This window comes from Acanthochromis polyacanthus, chromosome 18, assembly GCF_021347895.1.
Source record: "Acanthochromis polyacanthus isolate Apoly-LR-REF ecotype Palm Island chromosome 18, KAUST_Apoly_ChrSc, whole genome shotgun sequence".
In the NCBI taxonomy this organism is placed as follows: Eukaryota; Metazoa; Chordata; class Actinopteri; family Pomacentridae; genus Acanthochromis; species Acanthochromis polyacanthus.
The window spans coordinates 14,593,818-14,608,826 of record NC_067130.1 but is presented as its reverse complement, the minus strand read 5'-3'; the positions used below and the strand labels follow the sequence as shown (position 1 = coordinate 14,608,826).

Below are 15,009 nucleotides of genomic sequence, written 5' to 3'. Positions count from 1 at the left end.
AAGGAGAAACATAGCATTACTGCGAGCCTGGGTAAACCTCTGATTTATTCATGATACATTAACCCACACAGCCGTGAGGCCAAAAACTCCAGTATCCACCTTCTACAGGATAACGAGGCTGCATGGAAATGAAGAAATATTTGATTTAATTAGATTACAAATGTAGGGGAATTTGCTTTGTACATAAACTTAAGGTTAGCTGAAAAAATTCCTGCTAATTTATCAGGATTCTAAAGGTGCCATTTGTGATGTAAACAGTGATCTAACTGTTGACTGAAAACTGTGAGGTGTATAGAACAAGCAAAACTTCAAAATGATATTCAGTGTTACCTATACACAAGTTTTATTCAAGCTTAACCACATCATAGGCTGCATAAGGTTCATTATTGCAACCCTTGAATCTAAATAGCATCAATTAATCCATAACATAATGATAAATCTATACAGCGACATCGGTCAATTCATAAGATAGCCTCATCCATAGTTTGACCTTATGTATTAACCCTCTGAGCCTCAGTTTCTAGACGTTTTTTGTTCCTGTTACATTTTTACAGTTTTAATCGTATAAATGGCAAAAAAACACTTTTTTTTATTATTTATTTTATAAAGAATGAATAACCTGGAATCAGCATGTACAGCATGTTTTACAAATGCCCACAGATGTTACTTAAAGTGGAAAAAAACATTTGGCTCTCCTTACCGTTGGAATTTTGCTATTTTTTGATTAACTTCCATTCATGCCTCCTATCTGCTCTGCATAAACACGACCTGCAGGTCAGCCTGATTCAGCCAAAAAGTCCCTGAATTTTTGACATTAAATTGTCACCTGTAACTGAATCACCAATAACATTCTAATTGCATTGCAGAACACAGAAATTTAATTTTTTTTACAGAACTTAATTAGAGCAAAGGCTTTATTTGTGGCATTTTTTTAAAAGGAAAAATATAAAATAAGGTGATATTTCAATGAAATATCCCAGTTTTAAGCTTAGAATTGGTTCCGTTTTCTGATCTAATGGCACAGATGAAAAGTTCGAGGACGGTCGGAGAGCTTTTACAATTTCTGGCTCTGATGAATGGTGCAATTTTCTTTAATGATAACATGCCTTTCAAACCAGCTGGTTTTGGGAGTTCAGAGGGTTAATGATATTAATATAAAATGTGATTAAAATGTGTTTTTAATTACGGCAGATTTGCGCTATTAGATTGGACTAATAACATGACCCCATGCATGTTTTATTTATGTATCTCATTTATATCTTCACAGTCCCTTACACACTGGCGTGGTCCCTTATCATTTCTCTGTTGCTCATGTCTTGCTCTCCTGATCACCTTACGTCTCTATTGGTCCTCTCTCTCTTTCTCTCTTTCTCTCTCTCTCTCGAGGTACTTGTGCGTGGCTGCATTGTGTTTGCATGTCTCTCCGTGTGTGTGTGTCCACTATTCTTTCGGGCTTTTCCCTCCTGATGATCTGCTCTCATCCTCCGTGGAGCGGGCTTAATTACAGTGTGGCTCTCCGTGCTCTGCTTGGTGCTGATTAAAAGGGACACTGACACTCCATAGGGAAAGCATGACTGGGAGTTTGTTCACTTTCATGCGCACTCTGCTTATCGCTGTCTGACCAGCTCCATTACCATGGCTTTGAGGCCCAGTTTGTAATTGCCTCTCTTTATTACTGTGCCTACATGTCAGGCCAGAGAACAAGGACCCGCCGCATCAAGAGAGAGTGTGTGGCAAACACACACATGTACATGGTGTAAATTCTAAAACCCTCATCATCCGCAAACTAAAGCATTCAGAAAGTGAGTCAGTGATGTACGGAGAACAATTGACCTAATAAAATTGAGGCCATTGAATACCCACACATGAAAGGTCTGACACTGGCTGATATGGTTAACAAACTAAAGGTTCACCCTTTATTCATTTATAGCTCTTGTTCATTATTACAAGGCTCATATTTTATAATCAGGTGCCACCATAAAAAAAAAATGCCCCTTTTAAATGTGGTTTATAAGTTGTAACAAATGCTTTTGTCAGTATTTAAACAAGCAGCATTGCCAGCTAGGCACAGTGATACTTGTGTGTTATTGTGCTGGTGTTAAACAGGTACAATGTTATATAATGTGCCCACCATCTTAATTTACTACTAAAAACAGCATAGTGATGAGGCTGATAGGGTTGTCATTAGTTTGGCAGATATTTAGTCTTAAGACAAACCTCGGGCTTTTTTAGTTTGTGAAAACACTATTTAACTTTCATTTCCTTCCTCAGCACACCCACGTTCTTTTGTCTTTTTAGCTAGCTCTTCCATTTGTCACAAAGATCACAAAGAACCCCAACTTCATCTGGAGTCTAAATTAACCCTCCGAGCCCCTCGGACGTACACAGCATCCAAATTCACATCCCTTCTTCTTCTCACTTGGATTGTTCTCAAAGTATTTACTGCAGTGAGATGTAGCGCATATCAAATGAAACTGCATGACTTGACTTTTCTAACATTGATAGTTGATAGTCAGTGTTGGATTTACATCAGATTTTATTATAGCTACACTCTGTGCCCAGCTTTGCGTCCATGTCCACGGTCATTACACGGGTTTAAACTATCACAAACTCATCATTCAATAAATATGTTTTTACATAAATATAAACTAGATTATGAGGAGTAATTTTATCACTGTCCAACATGTGTCCAGCATAGGGTTGGCATTAAATCTCACTTTGTATAAAATATATACGCAAAATAATGGATTTGCTTTTAATGGCAATGAGTTGTGGTCGAGGGGACACAAAGTGGCCATTAGGACCCCCTTCTTCCTGGAAGGGCAAATAAACATTTACGTGTTTTTTTTTACTTTGCCAAAGAATGCAGCAGAGTTATGGGACAATTGGCGTATGTTTGTCCATCAATTTGTCTGTTAAAGAAAACTGACTCACAGAGTTGAAAGAAACTTTCAGGGAAGGTCAGGAATGACACAAGGACCAACTGATTAGATTTTGGCAGTGATGCGGCTTATAGTCTGGAACCACGGATTTGTTAAAGATTTCTGTATCATTGCAAGATAGCAGCATGGCGTCACTGCAACCATGCCAACAAGTAAACACTACATCAGCTGCTGCTGACAATCACATGATCGCGATCCTACTACAAATTGACCATTGTGGACTTATTGGGACTTAGTGATCATACAAGGAACAGTTGATTAATTTATGGGGGTGTTTCCAAGTCCCATAAATTCCCACTGCCCGTCACGCAATTCGGTATCCATAAATAACGCACACATGCTTAACACACACCTGTACACACGACAGGGTAATTTTGTATTAAAGATTTCATCCATCGGAAAAGATACAGCAACTGAACAGCCTTGGTGGAGTCCTGCGCTCTCAGAGTGCTTCCTTGTTATCTCTATGATGTGCTACTGTAAGTGAATGCTTCATTTTCTGTGCAGGACTCAACTTATCTTTTCCCAATTTGGATGTTAGTATCCTGACATCATGATTCTCATATTGTCAGACAAAAGTAAATTTAAAAGTTTGTATATTGCCAACATATTATAGTGGTACACATGTAAAAACTTCATTTCATATTAGAATTTTTTTCTTAGTATGTTATTAAGGTTGGTTGTTGCTAGAGGTACGGACCCGTACCCGTAGCCTGTGGACTACGGATACGGCACTTGCCATTTGCCAATCAGATACGCGAGATCTGGTCACGTGACTCCCGGTAGACGCTAGCGGTACGGACCCGTAGCATCGGTACTACAGGTACGGACCCTAAAACTAACCCTAACCTTAACCTTTGCTTACCTTTCAACAGTTTGCAGTGGTTAGCAGCTTCTTGACTCGTGAGACTCGCGTACGGGTCCGTATCTGTCTGGCAAATGGAAAGTGCCGTATCCGTAGCCCACAGGCTACAGGTACGGGTCCGTATCTGTAGACACTACCATTAAGGTTAAGGTTAGTAATAAAATCTGCATGATTGAGATGGTGTGTTTTGCCTCGGACAAAAGTAAGATACGCACTGTAAAATATTAACATTTTAAAATTTTTGTTGAGTTTTTTTGGGGGGGTTTTCTGAAAAAAATCTACATTTTCCTTGTAATCCGTTAAATTACAGATAACTACTCACAACATCACAGAAAAAAACGTATTAATCTTTTTTTAAGGCCAAATTTGTGAACAACATCGACATCAATCTGTATTTTTACTAATTTTATTTCATTCTTATGTAGATTTTTTTTACTGTATTCAAATCAGCAAAAAAAATGGACTAAAAGAAAATGATATTTGCATTATTTGAAAGAAAAGCTAGTCACAAACAAGGACAGAATGTAAATATTTTTAGCTGTTATTTTACAGATTTTCTCTGTTCTTTACATTGCAAATAATATCTTGTAAAATCACTGAAAAAAGCATTAATCTACATAGATACATAGATCATATCTGCTTCAAAAATGTGTTTGTATTTTTACAAACAGTAATTTTTTATTTTACAGTGCATGACTGTAAAACCCCAACTGTGTTTTAATCAGCTAAAATAATCAGCTTTTTTGTTTGCACAGTACTCCACTGTTTTTCATTTCTTTCATGCATATTCGCTACCAGATTTTCCCACTTTCATTTTAAGATTTGCAGCAATAATGACTAACCTTATAATGACCAAAATAAGAGCTTAAAAATAAAGGTAGTGAAATTACCCAGAAAATAGCCTCAAGCTCATATGATTAAATGCCATTTATTAACATATTAAACGACACTTACAGCTGAAAACAATACATTTTTATTTATTGGGCGCCGTTTTGCAGCTCCAAAGTGGTTGGCATATATGAGAAAGCGTTACCTCTCAGTCTCTCCTACAGCTATATGTGATTATATGAATGTGTGACTTCATGCTGCTGCACCTCACCTTTGGGACCTTCACACAAGAGTGAGAAAAAAGCATCACATCACCTGTGTGGAGCTGACACAGCATCTGTCATCAAAATGGAAAGAAGGCACGATACCAGGAGTAAAACAGGCAGATGTCAGCTGTGCTGCCTGCCTCTGCAGAACATCCTTCAGCAGATGGCAAAGCTCAATGATCAAGACCCTGCCTGAATATGTGTTGAAGTCAGCACATTTACATTTTTTTTCTTTGCACTGTATGTGCCTCCTGCTAGTGATACAGATCATCAAAAAAAAATCAGGCATACACGTGGCAGGGAAGGGTCGATTTCTTAGCCGAAGAGAGTAATTGAATCTAACAACCAATCTAGTTGTTAATACAGCCGGACAAACAAATTGACTCTGTATTGTCTTCTGATTTTGCGCCGCACAAATGCAACGCCCAACTGTTTCTGGTGTCTAATTATAGTTTGTTCATGCACTGCATTAATTTATGATGTGTTTTCTGTCCTCTCATTTCACAGGCTTCATGAAAATGAGAGGCGATTTAAACCTCCGCTGTCGGCCTTTGAGTTCCAGCATCTTCTCTCCAAACTGACAGCTCTCAAAATCAGCAATGCCGGAGGACACAACTGTAAGTGTGTGTTTGTGCACTGACATTTGACATAGCCGATGCATTGCAACTGACTGCTTCACATACATACCATAAAAGCTTGTTTGTGACAGCAAAATATACAAAATGTACATTATGTAATATTGTCGGTGGATGTTTGGCCATTTCCAGACGATATCAGCGACATTTGAAGTGCTCAAGTGAGTCCAGAAATTAAAAATAACCAAAATGCATTTTAATTAGGCACAAATTGTTGAAGCTGCAGCAAAGATAGTTGCTAAAACAATGTCAGTGCTGAGGGAATAGTTCAACCGTTCCATATCTGGCTCAGCAATAAAGAAAAAATGGGGGGGGGGACATTTATTCCCAGATGTTTGTAACTAGTTCTTGAAATCCATCTGTTATTGTTTTTTTTTTTAGCATGTCCTTCCTCGCTTTCTGTCTGATAGTCTGCATTGTAATGAACAGGCGAGATCTGAGAGGCATTACGGTGGATTAGAGCACCGAGAAGACAGAACAGCTGGCCAAAATCACCAGCTCTCTCACACTTAGTTACACCATTTTAATTAGTTGTTCGGTGCAGCCGTCGTGACACACACTCTTGTGTAGTGCCACACAAGCCGGTGCGCGCACGAGCAGCAGAGGCACAGTCATGCATATTCCATCAAGTTGCTTTCCATACCCACCCACCCACATGAACGCGAAAGTCAAGCACGCTGCATCTATTGTACATTTCGGGGGAGGGAGAAACTCTGTTAATGATTTGTGTTGGGTCTCAAGCTCATTCTCAGCGTTCCGAGTGCCTTATTGCCGCAGGCTGCGCAGCAAACTTTAATATCAAAACCCCATAAAGCTGTCCTCTCGTCTTTCTCCTCTCTCGCTCTAACATTCTCCTTTGCTCTTTAAATTTGTTTCTGCACCACAGAGCGTCTCTTATAACAGAGCTGTATTATTTTAATGACAGTATTGTCTTTAGGCTGTAAAGACAGGCTTTGACAGCAGTGACAGTAAAGACCTTTCATTTTCTCCACCGCAACAATTGAGTTTTGAACCGAGAGCATGGCCATATTGAAAATTTATGATAAATCAATGTCTTAATGGCTCAATGTACACGTACCAAAAAAGAGCTAAATTGTCACAGTAGGCCGTTCACAGCAAGTAAAAAATCTTAACTTGTCTGACAGGGTTTCTTGGAAAAAGGATTGATGGAGAGAACTTGCACAGCATGACTTGAAATGAAACCTTTTTTAATTAGCTGAAATATAGGCTCCAGTATCTGAAAACTGCTTTTAATTGCACATTTCCCCTGTTGAATGAGCTAATAGAATTCGGGAGCGAGTGGAGAGTGAAGGGTAGAGGCTAAGGCGAGCCGTGGAGAGGGAAGAGGACAGGGTTTGCCAACTGATTATTCCTCAGAGGTGCAAATGAACTAGGTTTCATCACCGCTCAAGGAATGGTCGGATCATGACTTGTTAGAAGTCAAGGTCCGTCCTCTCCTCTGGTTCTTCCACTTTCTCACCCCTCACTGTTCCAATCATTATGCAGTCGCACATTCACACTTGGTTTAATTTTTATTTGACAAGTTCTACATAGTTGTACGTGCAATGCATCTTTTATTTCTGTGAAAACACAATATTTTTCATTGGTTAAAAGGCTTATATGAAAAACCTGCCTGTGTTCATATCAAATGCTGGAAGGTCTGGATAGCCAAAATTGTTTGGACAAGAAAAAGAAGCACACTTAAAGATGGAAGTTTTCAAACAGTTACTCAATTTTTTTAAAGTCTTGACTGTTTTTTTTAAACACATCTTGCTTGTTTTGTTAAATTACTGGTAATTGCTAGTAAAGTCACTGAAAAAAAGTATGAATCTACACATTAACCTTTAAGAACACAGACCAAAATTGTAAATATCATCCACAATAAAAAAAATAAATGTGCAAATAATCATTCTTTTACATTTGACCATATAACTACACTACATTTGGGGTTTTTAATGAGCAAAAATATCTCTGTTGTTGAGATATTTGCATTTTTTTAAGAAAAAAATATTTTTAAGGACTGAAAAAATGTAAAATGCTTTTTCAATCTGTTATTCTACAATTTTTTTTTTAATTTTTTAATTAACCTTAAAACTACACTATTTTTTCTCAGTTTTGATAAGCCAAAAAAAATCACTATTTTACAGATATGTGCATTTTTAAAACAAAGATTATGGTTTTATAAGGGTTGAAAAAAAGGTAAATACTTGTTTTAAACTGTTACTCTACTGATTTTTACCTTTTATTACAGATATCTAGTAAAATCACAGAAAATGTCGTTTCTTTTCATATTGACTGAAAGAAAACCATTGAAACTGTATATTAAAAAATGCAGTTTTTAAAAAGTACATTAAAAATCAGTATTTTTTTAATAGTAATTGCAATATGTCATTGTAAACTCACCACAGTTTTGCTCAATTCGGTGAAAGATATAAGTATTTTACAGACATTTGTCATTGTTTTTACAGCGTTTTTTTTATTTTACAAGTTCTTTATAGTCAAACGTGCAATGCATGTTCTATCTATCTATCTCTCTATCTATCCATCTATATCTGTGTCTTCACTGGGAGCAGACACAGTAATGGACCAGGAACAAAAGTAATTTTGTGTTCCATAGCTGCGGTTCAGAGACTATCCGGTGAGAGGGATTCGGTTCAGGATGGCCTGCCCACATCACTATTCATGAGAGGAGAGAGGGATGTTGAAACCCCACAGGAACTGCACGTTTGACATACCTCCACCAAGTCTCCTGTCTCCTTTTCTTCTCGTCTTGCTCTGCTGCAGTGATTTATTCATTTGCTGTATCAAAGAGTCCCTGGATGACGAGTGTAGCGTGTGTGGGCACGTGCAGCCGCTCGTGTATATGTGTGTGTTAGCAAGTGAGCTTTAAGTGTGGCATTTATTGGCATGCGGATGGATGAATCTGGTATTGTCAGCGTGTGTGTGTGTGTGTGTGTGTGTGTGTGTGTGTGTGTGTGTGTGTGTGTGTGTGTGTGTGTGTGTGTGTGTGTGTGTGTGTGTGTGTGTGTGTGTGTGTGTGTGTGTGTGTGTGTGTGTGTGTGTGTGTGTCGGACTGTAAAGTGTAAACACAGGGCAGAAGCTGTAATGAGACGGGGTTGAGGGAGAGACAGCACTGCAACCATTGCTAATAACCTGCTGCTTTACAAGATGCACAACCCCGTCAACACACACATTTGCACACATGCCTCATTGTGGAGAAAACCATGCATCCCAAAACCTTTAACAGGCATCTGAGACAGCAATTAGCAGCTTATTACTAGCCATCGTATGCATCAGTTGTATCACCATCTTCCTCCTTTTCCTTTTCCAGACACGTCGCAGCTTGCCGGGGTGACTCTGACCTCAGCCTTCAGCTCCTCCAGTCCAGCCAGTCCTCCGGTCCCATGGGTGGAATCTTGTTCCTGTCCCCCGGGGTTTGTCGGCCAGTTTTGTGAGCAGTGCGCCCCAGGATTCACCCGGGAAGACCCCAGCAGAGGGCCCCTCTCAACATGCGTGCCGTGCAACTGCCACAACCACGGCACCTGTCATCCAGAGACAGGTAAGGAATGAACCATTCATGTTATTTTTGGTATATACACAACTGTTCAAGTGATAAATCTAGAAAAGCGTCAGGACGGCTTAATGACTTTGGTGCCACTTCACTGACAACTAATCAACAGCATTTCTGTTTCAGTGACTCCAGCTGCAGTAGGAAAGCCTAAAAAAGCCTGAAATATTAAATTCATAAATCAAGTGCAGAGCATTTTATATTTAAAAAAAAGAACTCCACCAGTTTCACAGTGCTTGCCACTTTCAATGTACTAGTTATGGGGAGTGCTCCACAGCCTGTCAAAACAACTGTATAATGTCCTCTGAGGCTCCGGAGGATCGTGGTTACATTTGAGAAAATATCTCAAGTGATATCACTTGAGAATGTCAGCATAGACTTGGAGACTGCAGATATGTAACAGACAGCCTGAGTTGCAAAGTTGGGGAATGGAGTTTGGAAGATGTGTGCCCTCACCAGTCAGCCGAGGTCTGAAGCCCAGCGTTTGTCATTTCAGAGTGAACAAAACTGTGAGTTTTGCGCCTGTAAATAGCGCTCGCATCAACAAGCAAATCGTTATTACAGCTGGGACAGTGATTTTTCACTTTCGCTCTGATTTGTCTGACTTGGTGTCTGCAAACCAAACAAACATGGATGCCTCACATCAAAACAATAAGCGAGTGAAGATTATTAAACCCATATAGAGTAAATATAATGCTATGTGTAGTGATATACAGTCGCTTTTTGAATTGTCTGTCTGTGTATACATGCATCTGTCTTATTCTCATTTTGACTCACCAGATGTCAAGTTCAGGTATAACCCTGTCATTTCTGTTCTGCTGTTTCGGCTCCAGTATCTGCATTTTCAAAATTATCCTTGCTACAGGAAACTGCAACCTCTACATTAGCATCCCGCATACTAAAAGTTTAACTTAAATCATGCAATAACGCAGGGTTGTTTGCTTTTCTCTGTGAATTCGTCATCTTAATGGTCCATGTAAGCAAATCTTCCACCAAAACAGTTCCCTCCACCATTGTTTGGCAGAGGCACCAGCATTGCATCCTGGGCTTAGCAACACTCAAGAAGACCAATAAGTTAAGGAAATATCAATATACCAGAGAAATGTTTGGCCCCTGACAGCAGAATGATGATGAGGTGCAGTCACACCATTCTGCAGTGATGACCCAGCACTGTGCAGATAGGATTGGATTTCTTTAACTTTGGCAGAAACGTCCACTTGAGCTCAACCATGACCTGATTAAATGTTGGCGTTCAGAAGTTACTGAGGATGTTTATTACATCTGGTGCAAACATTCACTTGGACTCAATGATGAATGATTATATTTTTGGGGGGTAAAAGGTCAGTGTGACTTCACAAAGCGCATTTTTTGATGATTTGATAGATTTCAAAGATTTGATACATTAATTATGAAAGGTTCCATACATATGTCATCAAATATAACAAATGTGAAAACAAAGATTAAATCTGCTAAAATGTAGAAGTGATGAAGTTTTATAATCAAAAGGTCAGCTTCACTTTGACACCGTAGAGTTCTGCAGAAACACTCTGCTGGCTGTTATTCAACACCGTATCTCAGGAACAGAAGGGGAGATTGTGACCATATTTCACTCTGGTCAGATACTGAATTGGTGACGCTCATCTCAGGTGCCCAACTGAACCTGTTCTGTGCTGCTGGAATGAAGATGTGTGTGCAGCATTCACATTTTAGGCTTTTAAGTTGTCTATTGTCATGACTACAACTTTTTCATCGCTATGAGTCTGTACAGAAATGGATGTAAATTGCAACTTGACTGACTGGCGGAGGCTTGCAAACACAAAACGATAATTCCAGGTTGCCGTTTGTCTCTTGAAAGTCCCCCCAACTTTCTGTTTTAGGAAGGAATGTAAATACAAACTGTTTTCACAGACTGAATTCCATAGCAACACACGATAGTCTCACATTTTCACAGACTGATTCAAAACCCACCTTTCATAAGCCAATGCTCAATATTTCCAGTATAGGTACAGAATGTAAAAAAACCCACTGTGCTTGTTGTTTATTTGAACAGCACTTCAGCAATGATACTCATCCAAGTTGCTAGTTATGAAATGAAGCCATTCTGAGGCTTTCAGCCAGTGTTACAAGAGATGAGGGATCATCAGAGGTTGTTGAGACAATATTTTCTGTCACTGTGTCTTTGAGAGAGCGCAGGGAACAGAGAGAGATGCAGGCTGTTTGAGTGAAGCATTTTTCTGTGTCTTTCTAGAACTGACATTCAGTCATCATCGCTTCAAGGGAACGTAACTCAGTCATCCCTCAGGAGCATTGGCAAGCTATCACTCAAACTGAGAACTGGATGGCTGTACTAATACAGCAATATCCTCATTTCACACAACTAATCTTTATAATAACAGCAAAAAATAGAAGTCTGTATTTAATGTGCCTGACATCTTTATGGGAGATAATAACAGCAGCTGCAGTATTCTTTTAGATTCATATCCTAAACGCAACGTCCCGTAAATGACAGAAGTAAAACAGCAGCTGTTGAGTGTGTAAACAAGTCAACCTCTATGCAGTTATTTATACGTGTGTGTGTGTGTGTGTGTGTGTGTGTGTGTGTGTGTGTGTGTGTGTGTGTGTGTGTGTGTGTGTGTGTGTGTGTGTGTGTGTGTGTGTGTGTGTGTGTGTGTGTGTGTGTGTGTGTGTGTGTACTACGCACACTCTTGCTTTTTCTCCCTGAGTCTTTTCCACACTATCTCACTCTCGCAGCTTTAAACAACTCTCTCCATCTCACCAAGAGCAGACAACTATCCCATCCAAGGTCCCACCCTCCATCTTTTATCTTTCCTCAATCTCTCTCTTCCTCTCTTACCCATCTCCCCTCCTACCCTCCGACTTAAAGTCTGACCTAGTTAAGAGACGCCTGAAGCTTTGGCTCAGAGTGTGTGTTGTGTTTGTGACTGTGCGTGCTTATATGACATGTTTGTGTGCATGTCTGAGGTCCGGAAGCGAGTCTGGTATCACTGCCTGCCTTCCTCTCCCCTAATTAGACTTGTTAACCGCCTCTTGGCTAATGATGTCTAATTTGCTTGCAGATTTCCTGCGTCTCTTATGTCTCTCCTCAATCTGGATGTCTCCCTCTCGCTCTCACGTACGCTTGTTCTCTCTGCCTCTTCTTGTTCACCAGATTCCCTAGTCAGCCTCTCACTGTCTTCTGCTTCCTTTTCCCTCTCAGTTAAGACTGCACCTGCTCTCCCCAGTCACCTTGACTTTGTTTTTTTTTTCTTCTTTGCGTCCTTGACTCCCTTCTGTGCAGTTTTCTCAACTTTCCACTGCCTGCCTTTCATAGGTATATTTCCTGATATAGCAGTCGTTTCATGCAGGGTTTAATTTGTAGATGTTTTATTGTCAAACATGATTTAGTGCCAACAACCAGACAACACATGTGAGAGATAATGCCGTGAGATTTAATTTGCCTGTTCTGTAGATTGAAATAATGACAGTATCAGAAGATCGGAGAACACAAATGTGCTGTGAGTTAGAAAAAAAAAGTATTATTCACTAACCCTCTGAACCCCAATAACTGCCTGCAAGTTTCAAAAGAGTGTTATCCATAATAAATATCTCCAAAATTACAACATTTATTAATCAGGAGGTGTAAAACGCATAGAATCATCAGATTTTTAACTTTCGAACTTTCGAAAATTACTGTGAACTAATTTTCTGTATTTTCTCAGGAAAATAATATCGAAAGTTATGATGATATCTCAACAAAATCTCTTGTTTACATGTCTCATTAAATAATCTGACCAAAATAAAGTATCTGCTTTAACCTGATATTGCAAAAAAAAATACAAAATTCTACCCAAGCAAGCATGAACTAAACTGAACTGCAGGCACTGAGTGGATAGGGGACAAGGATGGAAACAAATTAAAAAACTCAGCTTACTTTTTTTATTTGTTTCCACCATTAAACTTTCTTATTTTACACAAATTACATTTATGCTTCTCGCCATGGCTGTGCAGTTTCAACAGAGATGGTGGACTTTATATTGCAATTAAATAGCTCAGTGAGTAAAAATGGGACAGAAGCCAAAACAAAAAACAGAATTTTTTTAAAAAAAAAAGCCCAGAAAATGAATTCACATGGTTAAGAAACCTTATTCTATCTGTCTCATAACTAACCAGATTCTGTAAAAATAAATATATATATATTCTGTGGTCTGCAATGCAACCAGGAAGCCATCAGTGACTCAGCTACAATCGACAGTCGCTTAACAAAATATTGTGAACTTTTGCGCTGAACTGGGCTGAACTCAAAGTTGTGTTTATGCAAAGCAGATCTGAGCCACAAATGAAAGAATATTTAAAATGTAAGTGATAAAATTAGATTATGTAGAAGCATCTTTTTCAGAATCTATAACACCTGTGGGCACTCATGCTGCACATGTTGATCCCAGGATTTTTTGTAAAACCATTAATCAAAGAAATTCTACTTTTTTATGATTTATGGCATTCTAACTTTGTTATGATACATGAGCAGCATTTCTGAGTTCTCTGTACTTCTAGCCATGGCTGTGCTGTTTTAGGACTTTATATTGTGATGAAAAATGAGCCCACAGTGAGTAAAAATGTGACGGGAGCAAAAACACAGCCAGAAACTGCGACGGGTTCAGAAGGTCAGGAAACCTGTTTAACTGCTTAACATCAAAGTGGGTTTGGTTCACACTCAGCAGGTAGAGCTTTGCAGCAATTAAATAGCCTTTTAATAAGTCTGACAGGCCCCTGACGAGATGTGAACATTTTTCTCTGCATTTTCACACACACACACACACACACACACACACACACACACACACACACACACACACACACACACACACACACACACACACACACACACACACACACACACACGCACACGCTTTTCATAGTGTTTAAAAATATTTACATGGCACAAGCTCCGTGAAAGTGATAAATGAGTGTTAAATATGGAACACAACGTGTCCTCTGAGTCATGGATCAAAAATGTCATGTGTGTTGTACCCTTTGGACTGACGCACTTGTGCTAGACAGCTTTAGCTGACTATCTGAAAAAGAAGCCAGTTAAAATTATCCTTTCTTTTCATACGGATGATGATGGCATGTCATGTTCTGAAGGCCTGCTGGCTAGAAAAAAAAGAGAAAAAAAAGAGCCGAGCACACGTCAGACGCTCAACGTGAATCCATAAGTTCAGGTCAAGGGGAACTATCAAAGTAAGTTGATTAGACATACCCTGTTCATCATTTGTCACCAGGAGGGCGGGCCAACCTGCTGTTTCTTCTATCAGAATCTTAATTGCTGTATAATTACCTAACGACTTGTATCATCACGCAGGGTGTGCCCACAGACAAAACTGGGATGGAGTTTATTCACGGGCTGCCGAGGGAAGCCAGAGCCAATGGTGCTTCATAATCATGATTTATTAACACTCTCTGGGTCGTGTCGCTTCTATTTGCTGTAGCGCAACACAACAGATTGGAAATGTTAATATTTGTGGTGGAGCAAGCAAATTGCGAACTCTGCCGAGCTCTCGCGCTGCAGGGCTGATGAAGTCAAACATATGTCCTTCAGATGCAAGAGAAAACCTGCGTACTGCAAGTGCTTCCAAAGTTCTAAACCCGCTTTCACTACCTCTGGACTGGACATGCTTCTATACAGTATGTACACTCTGATAATTGCATATAGACCATCCATTAAATTGAACAGAGGCCATAATTTATAAGCTCAAGGGGAGACGTGGAGTAGGGAGGGTGATGATGATAATGTATAGATAAAATGAGGACACTCAATTTTCTCTGCAGCCCGTACTGGTGGGGAGTGCTCATTAATCACCTAAACAAATAAAACAGACGATGCTCTCGACACTCCGCTGGATATCGA

At 39.5% G+C, this 15,009-nt stretch overlaps 1 protein-coding gene across 1 annotated transcript in view; it reads left to right on the top strand.

Moving 5' to 3' along the window:
• Window positions 1-15,009, top strand: part of lamc3 (laminin, gamma 3) — a 135,435-nt gene that overhangs the window by 88,451 nt on the left and 31,975 nt on the right. Inside the window, exons 11-12 of the mRNA XM_022214516.2 lie at window positions 5,409-5,518; window positions 8,868-9,095. Of these exons, the coding sequence (XP_022070208.1) occupies window positions 5,409-5,518; window positions 8,868-9,095 (338 nt within the window). The remainder of the gene's footprint in view (window positions 1-5,408; window positions 5,519-8,867; window positions 9,096-15,009) is intronic.